General features: G+C 42.7%; 1 protein-coding gene across 11 annotated transcripts in view; it reads right to left on the bottom strand.

Moving 5' to 3' along the window:
* LOC115551431 (pleckstrin homology domain-containing family A member 7) overlaps positions 1 to 12,264 on the bottom strand; it is a 155,564-nt gene that overhangs the window by 74,480 nt on the left and 68,820 nt on the right. For all 11 annotated transcript variants that reach the window (XM_030367153.1, XM_030367167.1, XM_030367156.1 and 8 more), the window contains one exon: positions 8,217 to 8,300. In XM_030367153.1, coding sequence (XP_030223013.1) covers positions 8,217 to 8,300 — 84 coding nt within the window. The remainder of the gene's footprint in view (positions 1 to 8,216; positions 8,301 to 12,264) is intronic.

The raw sequence follows: 12,264 nt of genomic DNA on the forward strand, positions 1-12,264 counted from the left end.
GAAATGTACTGAACTGAATCATATAATCACCATGTAATGCCACCAGATATTAAGGAAACATTTCCAAATACTGGCTTCTCCCACCGAAATGTTATGTTGTTAACATGGGATTTGGGGGTTTACAGAAAAACCCAGAGATGTAACAGATTGGCAAACAGAGAGTTTGCTGCTTGAAGCTAGCAAACAAACGTGATCCACTGAGATTGTAATTCCAGCCAATTCCAGCTGATTCCAGCCAACCTAAAGGCCGTGCTTAAACAAAAGTAAATGACTTAAAGATGGATTCAGGAACCAAAGACATTTAGGACAGATGCCGAGCCAGCTGGTTTAAAGTCTGTAAACAATAAATACATTGCGAACGCATAAATGAGCTGATCTCCTCAGAGTAGGACACGTCACCGCCCGTCCAAATGGAATGATCACGCTTCAGACTTCCTTAAAGACGTCTGCGTAAGGATGCCTAACCACTTCTTGTCCTTCTTTTCGTAATGTTTATTCTTAGATACTGATAATCCCTTAAAGGTCCCTGGAGGAAACGGGCGTAGCGGGCGTGGCAGACGGAGCTCCACGTCCGACTGATGGAGGAGCTGGGGGGACAAGCTCTTCAAACCTCCACCCACATTACCCCTGTAGGAGCTGGAGGGACAAGCTCTTCAAACCTCCACCCACATTACCCCTGGTGGAGCTGTGGAGACAAGCTCTTCAAACCTCCACCCACATTACCCCTGGTGGAGCTGTGGAGACAAGCTCTTCAAACCTCCACCCACATAGTTCCAGCAAGAGGATATGGACAAGCATGAAAATACCCACAGGCAGACACTCACTCACTCCCACACACACACATGCATATTCATGCAGACGCACAAGAATATTCCCATCCACCCACTCCAACACGCACCATGGAGCAGGCCTGTCTGCACCTCAGGGGCCTGGGAGAGGAGTGACTGGGGCAGAAACACACCACCAAGTCACTCACCCACCTGGCTCCTTCAACACCTTCACTAAGACATTTTCTGGGGGAAACACTTGTATAAGCCATTACAGTCTAAAACAATCAATGTACTGAATATGCTGAAATGTTCTGATGCTTAATACACACCTTGATAACCCTTAACTAAATAATGACAAGTAAATGACTGGTTGTTCACTTTAAAAGGATTTAAACAGAATCCATCCCACTTATTAGCAGCATATGTACTGAGTCACGTTGTATTTCCGACACAAACAGCCGTAAAGTGTTGTTTATACTGATGGCATGCTTCCTGGAGTGTCCCAAACACAAAGACCCACACTGAGCTCATGTGTCTGACGAAGGGCCCTATCTCGCACTCAGCGCACTTGACTTTCTACACCGACGCATGCATCGTTGCTAGTTTGCACCCGGCACAAAGCTGATTTTCCCCCGCAGCGAACTCACGCCACTACTCTTGCACCCTGAATAATAATAATGAGAATTATAATAATAATTATAATTATAATAATTATAACATTAATAAACTCAAGCAAAGTATACCCCAGCCTTCCAAAACCAAATCTTGTTTTAGGGTAAATTATTTGGGAAAGAACAGCTGATACAGCGGTTATAAGTTATACTTTTAAATCAATCCATCTGCAAATACCGTACAGCAAACACATATTTTCCTGACACAGACATCGTGTACGAACCCATAACTTTTAGGATTGATATTATTCGATCGTGAGAATATACAGTGTACCGCGAGTCGAGTGAGTGTTTAAAGAATGAATGAATGTGCGTGCTGCTTGGCGCGCGTTTTTGCCACCATCTGTTTAAACACACCCTAGACTAAACATGCAACGCATAATACAGTCCATAGCAATGTATATTACCGGGGGAAACATGCATATTATGAACACAAGTCGATAACGATAATGTATACTATACTGGTAACAAACAATGTTTGTTAATGTATTGCCGCATATCATTAAATAGACCCAGAGTTGTGGCCACAGGACCGCATATCATATATGTCAGGGGTGCCCAACCAGTCGATCGCGGTCTACCAGTAGACCGCCGACAGATCCCAAGTCGACCGCGAGGGGGAAGAAGAATTTTATTGTATTTTATTTTTTTTTTCTTTAAATGAAATAAAATTTCATTTAAAATTTCATTTAAAATTGCAAACCTACCTTGAAGGTAGGTTTGCAATGTTGACACTAGGCTGGTAGATCTCGGGAGGTTGGCTACTTGAAAAGTAGATCTTGGGTCAAAAAAGGTTGGGCACCCCTGATATATGTGTTAAGTTCTCGTTGCAGAAATTTGAGACTCTCAGTGTTTCTGAAGTTGTAGAAGAAAACGCTATTCCATGTTTGAATAAGGCCATATTATTCGTCCATAAACTGAGCCATTTGAAGTTTGAAATTCATATGGTCATGCATCCATCAAAATATCAACTCGTAAGGATTAAATGCGCTCATGTCTCTTAAAGGGGATGGGAGATGGCACTCTCATTGGTTTATTGCATGTTATGCCCAAAACGCATCTACGGGTATTCACACCAAACCATTTTAGAATTGCGTCGGGCGCATGAGCAATTTATCCGCCGGTATAATCGCAACAGCGCCAGAGCCCAGCCCACAAAGCTACTTCCGTTTTGCGCTTCTCACTTGCGTTTCAGACCGTTAAAATAGGGCCCTTAGTGTGTCAACTCTGGTATTTGTGAGAATCAGTGTGTGTGTGCATCTGTGTGTGAGTGGCACTGAGGCATCAGGAGAGTTGTTCAGAGAGTGGTTTGCTCGCTAACGCAGCAGCACACACATACACAGACACACCGAGCGAGCGAGAGAGAGCAAGAGCAGCAAGGACCAGCTTGGGGAGGAGGGAGATTAAGATGAAAGAGAAACCGGAGGATCAGACAGCGGAAAGAAGCTGAAATTATATATTTAAGCTTCCTTTGTCTTCATTAAAATGTATTCTGAGCAAAAGCTTTGCAAACTTTGCTTAATAAAACTGAATCACAGCCTTTGTTAAGAGCTCTCAGGCGAGGTTAACGGTGTTCTGTAAAATTCAGCTGCCAGTTCCTATGACTCAGAGAACATTGACCGCTAGAAACCCAGTATGAAAGTCAAAGATCAAGTGACTCATCAGAGCAGTTTGAAGCCAGCCCACAGATATAGTACGGGCACAATAAGAGTATCATAATAGAAGTCCACAAAACATAAAGCAAACAAACGGTTGCATTAAAATAGTCAACTTTAAACGTTATACGTACAATATAAATAGATAACATAATGAAAAAAATAGCAAATAGTAAATCCTTTGCGTCAACTGTATGAACCAATTTCTCATTTTGATTGAATCTTTCCCTCTGAATTTAGAACCTCTCTCTACATTACCAACGTCATGCGACCTGTTGCCCATGTACGTTGTCTGTCATTCAGCGAGTGGTAGTAGGTGTGCATTGCAGATATAGGGGGAGGTACTCCATGAAGAGCTAGTTAAACTAGAAAATGCATTTCCTGCAGAAAATGCGGTGAGTGCTGTAGAGCAAAATGAGGTTGAAAATATGTTTCAGTAAAGCCACGTAGATTAAGATGTTAAGAAATGTTCAATGGTTTAAATCAAGTGAAGGTGATTTGTGCAGAGTCTATGGAGTAAACAATGTAAACATGTACACAATTTAAAACATTTAAAATGGTTGGAAACAAATACAGTGAAGAGTTGATGTGATCAAGTTTGAATACATGTGAGATCAAATATAGAATTGCTGAGCTGTTCTGTTGCCAATTCAAGCTCAACTATAGACTAGAAACCCTCCCAAAACGTATATTGCCAGAAATCCGATAAATCTATTTACTTCTGCAATGGCAAATACACGAAAACACACCTAAACACAACCTGGGCCCCTTCCCGATAACGATGGATCCACGCTCGTACGATCATTCTCACGATGGATCACGATTGCGAACCATCGTGAATTTCTTTGGATCGTTTCCCGAAACTCCTCTTAACATGAACGCGCGTGCACTGCACTAACGACGTACGTATAGGATTGTAACTGTTCACTGACACGGTGCTGAAATGGGTTCTGTTGGAGGGGGAGACGCAGGAATGTCGCAGGAAAATGGGGTTAAAAAGGGTTAAAATATCTCCCCATGAAGGCCAACAGCAGAGAAGCCTACGAAAAGAATAGACTGCAATAATATGAATGCTAAAGATATTTAAACACAATTGATTAGGCCTAGGCCGACATATGCTATATCAGTCCTAATCCTGAACGCACATGCGTACATTCTTTCACGGCATTTTCCCCCCTGAAATAATTCCATGTTGCAAAAATCTAAAATAGCTTGTGTGACAACTACATTTGTCTTAATGTGCTGATTTCTGAAACATGCTTTGTGCAGCAAAGAGAGCCGACTTGATCTGATTCCGCATAAGGTTAAATTGATTGGCGCGCACTCTCTAGTCTAGAATCTTTGGTGTAAACATAAAAAATGCAACATTCCATTAATTCAGTATCATTCAAACCTAGAGGCTGGGCATTGACACACGGCTATTGCTGAGCCGATTAGGAGAGCTTGGTCTAGATCCTGCATATTGTTGGGCAGGATTATGTATAGGCCTTTTTACACTGCCAAGCTGGTTCGGTCGCAGCTTGGCACGCCCGGCGATTTCACCGTCTTATCTCAAGTTTCCTGTGTAAAACCGAGGCGGGGATTAAATCCCCCGTTCGACAAGCTAAAATCCTTAAAATTAATGTGCTATATTTTTATCTCGCACTATTGGAGCCCTTATACTCTCTTGCGCTCCGCCTCCAACTACGAGATGATTAGTTACACCATCCTGCTGTCGGCTCCCAGACCGAGGAGCACAGGGGAGACGTTCCCTCCAGGGCCGATGCTCTCTCGGGGGCAACACCCTTCACTTTGACCGGCTGTGGCTGTAGGTCTGCTTATAGGTCGGAATGAAGCGGCCACCGATTCTTGACAGGCTGGGTACTTTATTCCGAGGGCGTAAGTTTGGTCTCAGCTTTGGTAGGGACACTTCACAGACGTAACCCAAAATCACTAGACTGCATCATGCTGAACAATGAATACTTTATTAAAGTTAGGAACTTCTGTAGTGAATAACGTGGAGGCAGGTCAGAAGTGCGCGTATGCTCCAGAGGTTCACGTGAATATTTAATCGGTGCTCGTGCCCATCGCGCGAGGTATACGAACTGAGGGGCTTCTCGCCGCAAAGACATGGGTTGTTGTTTTTTTACCCCATGTCCCTTTACGGGTTCCGTAGAGAATTGACTTTCATTGTAACGAATTTTAAAAGGAAAATATCTCAAAAACTATCAAATATTGAAAACATCTGAAAAGAAGTGCGCGATTCAAAGCTAATCTGAAAATGTTAAGAGTGGAATGGAGTCTCTAGCTGAAAAATCTAGGAAGGAGATAGGTCCCAAAGTTTGTAGAGATTAATATGGAAGTAAATCAGATTTCAAAAATAAAAAGCCATTGAATTTCTTTTTGCCTTTGAATTTAAATCTTTCAATTTTACTCTGCAATTTCAATGTATAAAATTCAGTGTTAACATCCGGGGACCCAAGGAAGAGCAATCGATGCTATATGCTAGATCGCGGTCAAGCAAGGAGAGCAGTAATAAGAGAGTCACTCGCTGGGTCTTCCTTTCTTGACGCAAACGTTAATTCTAAACAGCATTTTACACAGTAGCCTATAATAGGAAATGCTCAAAGGTAAATCAATGTCATTAAACACTGAATGTAAACTAAACGCCCTATCCATTGTACCAGTCTGTAAAATGCTAATCAAATCAAATGTATTTATTAAGCACATTTAATATGAAGGTGAGGGGGGGGGGATCTTATTTGCATTTATGTTTTTGTTATAATGCACACCGTTTAATTTTTTTCACTGCAGTATGAAATAAACAATGAACTAATGCCTGCGTAAGGTGTAATTGTAGTGGGTCAAGGAGCCCAATTTATCAGGGCACCAATTCGGGGCGATCCAAGGTCCCTCTGCCTACGTTTGGTGTGATGCTGCGGTGATCTGAAGCCTGCTGCCCACTGTGAAACGAGAGCGCAGAGCCGACATTATGCAAACTGAGTGGCAACTGAAGCGGCAGCAGCCTGTAGTTTCAGTGGAAGCACGGCGTGCCTCGGGAAGAAGCGCCCGACAGCAACCTGCTTTTAATTTGTCATCGTCATATCTGTATCATACCACTCGGTGCGCAATACTGTTGGCTCTGCGCGCTTGATGCACTCTCATTATGCCACCACAGGGGCATATCATCCGTTTGGCTCCAGCCACTCACAAAACGAATACACCCAATCTGAGTGATCGATGACGATGCAAATGTTATGTTTTAAGCTTGTGCATGTTTCCGCACGCTAAAGACTTCATGCCTGTCAACGTCATGCATTTAGCAGAAAACGTGCAACAGCGCCCCCTGGGGTCACACTTTTCGGGGGGTCTCAGAATTCTGTGTAACACCCGCTTACTCTCCTTGCTTGACCGCGATCTAGCATCTAGGATTGATTGCTCTTCCTAGGGTCCCCCAATGTTAACGCTGAATTTCATACATTGAATTTTGCAGCTGACTTTGGCATGTTGAATTTGGGGTCTTTGAAAACATTTAAGTTTAATATTTTAACGTTGAATATTTGATTGTGAATGTTTTAACATTGAAAAATAAAGCTGAAAAAGATTTGTTGAAAATGTAAAGAGTTAAATTCAGAGGCAAAAAATCAAGATACGTTATTTCAATGCATAAATAATCAGTGCTTAGAATTCAATGGCTTTTTTTTCAAAATCCAACGGCACAGATTTACCTCCACAGAATTATACAGTAGAAGAAGGGGGAGACAATAGTTGAGAGCTGCATGCAGCACTCACCTAATAAGATAACTATCAGGGTACCCTGGTGGCAGAATGGCTCAATCCCCTCCTACATGATATCATCAGACCAGAATTTAAAAGATTGTGTTGGGGTAGAGTTGAATAATAGGTTTTTTTAGGTAGAATTGTGACGCACAGGCACTCAGAGCGCCTCAAACAAAAGCCTCTGTCGAGGTCTTTTAAAGAGCGTGTGTGTGTCATCGTCATTTTAAAATGCACCTCCACCAGCATACCTCCAGACAGGAATAACACACAACTACACCATCAACTACACCATCAACTACACCATCAACTCATTATGGAAGCTTTAGGGAAAACAGTAAGAGAAACGCTGCTGCTACCAATGGAAACAAAGACAGGGAAAAGAAAGGCAAATAGCTGAAGAAAAGTTAGAGGTAGAGAGAGACAGAGGCAGAGAGAGAGAGAGAGAGAGAGAGAGAGAGAGAGAGAGAGAGAGAGAGAGAGAGAGAGAGAGAGAGAGAGAGAGAGAGAGAGAGAGGCAGAGAGGCAGAGAGAGAGGCAGAGAGGCAGAGAGGCAGAGAGAGAGAGAGAGAGAGAGAGAGAGAGAGAGGTAGAGAGAGAGAGAGAGAGAGAGAGAGAGAGAGAGAGGTAGAGAGAGAGAGGTAGAGAGAGAGAGGTAGAGAAGGAGAGAAAGGGGTAGAGAGAGAGGGGTAGAGAGAGAGAGAGAGAGAGAGAGAGAGAGAGAGAGAGAGAGAGAGAGAGAGAGAGAGAGGTAGAGAGAGAGGTAGAGAGGGAGAGAAAGGGGTAGAGAGAGAGAGAGAGAGAGAGAGAGAGAGAGAGAGAGAGAGAGAGAGAGAGAGAGAGAGAGAGAGAGAGAGAGGTAGAGGTAGAGAGAGAGGTGGAGAGGGAGAGAAAGGGGTAGAGAGAGAGGGGTAGAGAGAGAGAGAGAGAGAGAGAGTGAGAGAGAGAGAGAGAGAGAGAGAGAGAGAGAGAGAGAGAGAGAGAGGTAGAGAGAGGTAGAGAGAGAGAGAGAGAGAGAGAGGTAGAGAGAGGTAGAGAGAGACAGAGGAAGAGAGAGAGGTAGAGACGGAGAGAGAATGTTTGTTCACTTCACAAATGTGTGTTTAGCACAAATAAAGTAGGGGACACTCTGTTAGCACTTTGATATCCATCACCTCCCTATTTTCTGATCCCCACATGAGACTTGACAGAACCACTTGTTGACCCAAGACTCAACAACACAAGGGGCCCACCATGTTTCATGTGAGTCTGAGATTGGATCCTTTGACTATCATTTAGATTTTACACTTTAATTAACAAAGATTCCTGATGAGCCTTCAACATGAGCAAGGGAATCAAGAGAAGAGGAAACCAGAGCCACTCACTGTTGCTGGAGGATGAAGTCCAGGTTATCTGTTGCCACTCTTCCCGTCACTGGATGTCGGAACGTGGTTATCCGCTGATTATGGCTGGAGAAAGAAGCAGATAGGAGATCCCAGATCAGTTCAAGCGCTACATTCAGTAAGCCAGGAGCTTTCCTCCTCTTCTGACAGCCAACACGAGCCACAGCGCAGGAGAGGAGCAGATAACACAGCCTCTGTCCTGTCACGCCCAGGCCTTTCCCAGGTGTGTGTTGAATGTGTCTGCTGCACCATGCGCTCATTCCCCCCCCCACCATCACCCTACACACACCCCCTGGCCAACGCCCCTCAAACTGTCCCCTCAGCACTAAGGGCTGGGCCTGCTGTCAGGCTGGGAACGCTCATGTCAATCTCTGGCGGCCGCTGGTTCACAGTGTGTTCTCTGGTTCAGAGTGTGTTCTCTGGTTCAGAATGTGTTCTCTGGTTCAGAGTGTGTTCTCTGGTTCAGAGACTGTTCTCTAGTTCAGAGTGTGTTCTCTGGTTCAGAGTGTGTTCTCTGGTTCAGAGTGTGTTCTCTGGTTCAGAGTGTGTTCTCTGGTTCAGAGACTGTTCTCTAGTTCAGAGTGTGTTCTCTGGTTCAGAGTGTGTTCTCTGGTTCAGAGTGTGTTCTCTGGTTCAGAGTGTGTTCTCTGGTTCAGAGACTGTTCTCTGGTTCAGAGACTGTTCTCTAGTTCAGAGTGTGTTCTCTGGTTCAGAGACTGTTCTCTGGTTCAGAGTGTGTTCTCTGGTTCAGAGTGTGTTCTCTGGTTCAGAGACTGTTCTCTAGTTCAGAGTGTGTTCTCTGGTTCAGAGTGTGTTCTCTGGTTCAGAGACTGTTCTCTAGTTCAGAGTGTGTTCTCTGGTTCAGAGTGTGTTCTCTGGTTCAGACACTGTTCTCTAGTTCAGAGTGTGTTCTTTAGTTCAGAGTGTGTTCTCTGGTTCAGAGACTGTTCTCTAGTTCAGAGTGTGTTCTCTGGTTCAGAGTGTGTTCTCTGGTTCAGAGACTGTTCTCTAGTTCAGAGTGTGTTCTCTGGTTCAGAGTGTGTTCTTTAGTTCAGAGTGTGTTCTCTGGTTCAGAGACTGTTCTCTAGTTCAGAGTGTGTTCTTTAGTTCAGAGTGTGTTCTCTGGTTCAGAGTGTGTTCTGTGGTTCAGAGTGTGTTCTGTGGTTCAGAGTGTGTTCTCTGGTTCAGAGTGTGTTCTCTAGTTAAGAGTGTGTTCTCTAGTTCAGAGTATGTTCTCTAGTTCAGAGTGTGTTCTCTGGTTCAGAGTTTGTTATTTGGTTCAGAGTGTGTTCTCTAGTTCAGAGTGTGTTCTCTAGTTCAGAGGGTGTTCTCCATGCCTGGTTCAGAGTGTGTTTGCCATGCTCTCTCAACGCAGAACATTCCTCTACCCAGCGGGGGGGGGGGGGGGGGGGGGGGGGGGGGGCTAAGCTAAAGTTAGTGAAGCCCCAAATACATTGGTCATATTTGGAAGGCCTAGTATGACCTTTATATGTCATTAATACATAGAAACTTAGTATGTATATACTTCATAGGAATAGCCTCAATTTCACATTAAGCAAATGGTTATGTTTTAGCTATAGTTTGCTATAGCAAAATCAAGTCTTTATTCTACATTTTTGTTCTCAATGCGCAAATGCTTGCTCTGCTTGTAAATAATAAAAATATCAAAAACCAAGTAGTCACACCTAACACCAGAGGTTATCAGTTCTAGTAATGATAGAAAGAAGGAAGGATCAGAAAGTACCACCAGGGGCAGCAGTGAGCATAATGAATAAGCACCAAGGGTTTTTCCAGAAAAATCTTTCTTTCTTGTGTGGTAGTGGGTGACTAACTAAATTATATTCCAACGAACCATTTTGAGGTGAATAATAAAAAAGAATTTGTCTGTTAATTTTACTGTAGCAAACAATAATACACACACATCTGGAATTGACAGATTAATTCACCCCAATGCATTCAACTCTGTATAGCAACTGTGCCCCTAGTGCTCAAGCATAGTACTGTAATATCTTTCTGTCACATTCAATTCAACAGAAATGGACTTGCGAGCAAGTCCAGAGAGAAATGGACTTGCTCTCTATGTAATTTAAGTGGATGACAGTTTGTCTTAAGTGGCTTGCCTGGTAGTTACCAGGCAAGCCTGAATGGAATCTGACACTGACTTTGAATACTACTCAGTTGAGTAGTATTTAAAGTCAGTGTCAGTTTCCATGAACGAAGAGATATTGTGATCAACGCTTTCTGGTTTTTGGTAATGTTTAAATAGAGCTAATGATGGAGGAGCCAAACTGCGTATGTGTATGTTTATATGTCTACCTTAACATACATCGCATATGTTTGTTTTGGTGTGTATACGTTTATATGTGTACTTAAACATACAATGTATGTTTAAACATTTTTTTTCGATTACTTCACAGAATTATTGTCTAGCATCTCCACAGACTTTGACTGTCTAGTTATAACTGATGACTTCAATTTTCATACTGATGATTTGAATGACAAGTGTGCAAAAAAACTTTTTACCATTTTGGACACATTTGAACTGTCTCAACATGTGAAAGAGGCTACTCATTGTAAGGGGCACACACTAGACCTGGTTATCACAAAGGGCCTCAATGTTTCTGATCTCTCTGTGACTGATCCTTCCTTGTCTGACCACTTTTGTGTTTTCTTTAATATATCTTTTATTCCCGACATACAGACAAAATCAAATACTGTCAAAAAACGGTATATCAATGAAGAATCTAGTGTACTTTTTAAAAAGGCCATCTCCTTGCTACCACCTCTCAACCCATGTTCTGCTGATGATCTTGTAGAAAACTTTAATTTGAAATTTTTGTAAGTCATGGATGTCATTGCACCTTATAAGGTTAAAACGATTTCTGGAAAGCAAAAGGCACCCTGGAGAAAGGCTGCTTCTGTAACAGCACAGAAAAAAGAATGCAGGAAGGTTGACCGCATCTGGCGTAAAACAAAACTTCATATTCACCATGATATCTACAAAGAGAGCCTCCGTGCCTACAATTTAGACTTAAAAAGTCCTTGAGAAACATTTTTCTCCAATATCATTAAAACCAATACTAATAATGCAAAAACCCTATTTGCAACTGTTGACAGACTGACCAACCCCCCAACACAAATTCCACCTGATCTCCATTCCACGCAGAAATGCAATGAGTTTGCAGCTTTATATACTGATAAAATTGAAGGCATCAGACGCGCCATCAATATCTCCACTTCAAACAAAAATGTTGGACTACCACCCTGTTCAGGCAAAAGTAACATGGCAGGGATGGCATGCTTTAATGTTATAGACTCTAAAACTCTTGTGGAAACTGTTACACAACTAAAGCCATCCACCTGTTGCCTTGATTCTTTACCTACCAACCTCCTTAAGAATTTTTTTGATTGCCTAGCAATAGCCATATTGCAGATAGTTAACAACTCTCTCCAGTCAGGCAACTTCCCAAAAGCCTTGAAAACTGCAGTTATTAAACCCCTTTTAAAAAAGCGGAGCCTAGATACCTCTATTATTAACAACTACAGACCAATATCAAATCTACCCTTCATAAGTAAAATCATTGAGAAAGTTGTCCTCCAGCAACTTAATCACTTCCTGGCATCAACTGGTTGTTATGACACCTTCAAATCAGGATTTCGACCCCTGCACAGCACTGAGACCGCCCTTATAAAAGTTGTAAACGACATCCGTCTTAACACAGACTCTGGCAAAACCTCAATACTAATGCTACTAGACCTCAGTGCTGCATTCAACACTGTAGACCAAACAATACTTTTGGACAGGTTAGAAAACTGGGTGGGGCTTTCAGGCACAGTCTTAAATTGGTTCAGATCCTACCTACAAAATAGGAACTACTTTGTTTCCATTGGCGACTTTGTATCAGAATCAACTAACGTGATGTGTGGAGTCCCACAAGTTTCGATCTTAGGACCCTATTTATTCAACATCTACATGCTCCCACTAGGGCAAATCATGCAAAATAACAATATTGACCATGATTGCTATGCT

This window comes from Gadus morhua, chromosome 9, assembly GCF_902167405.1.
Source record: "Gadus morhua chromosome 9, gadMor3.0, whole genome shotgun sequence".
Lineage (NCBI taxonomy): Eukaryota > Metazoa > Chordata > Actinopteri > Gadiformes > Gadidae > Gadus > Gadus morhua.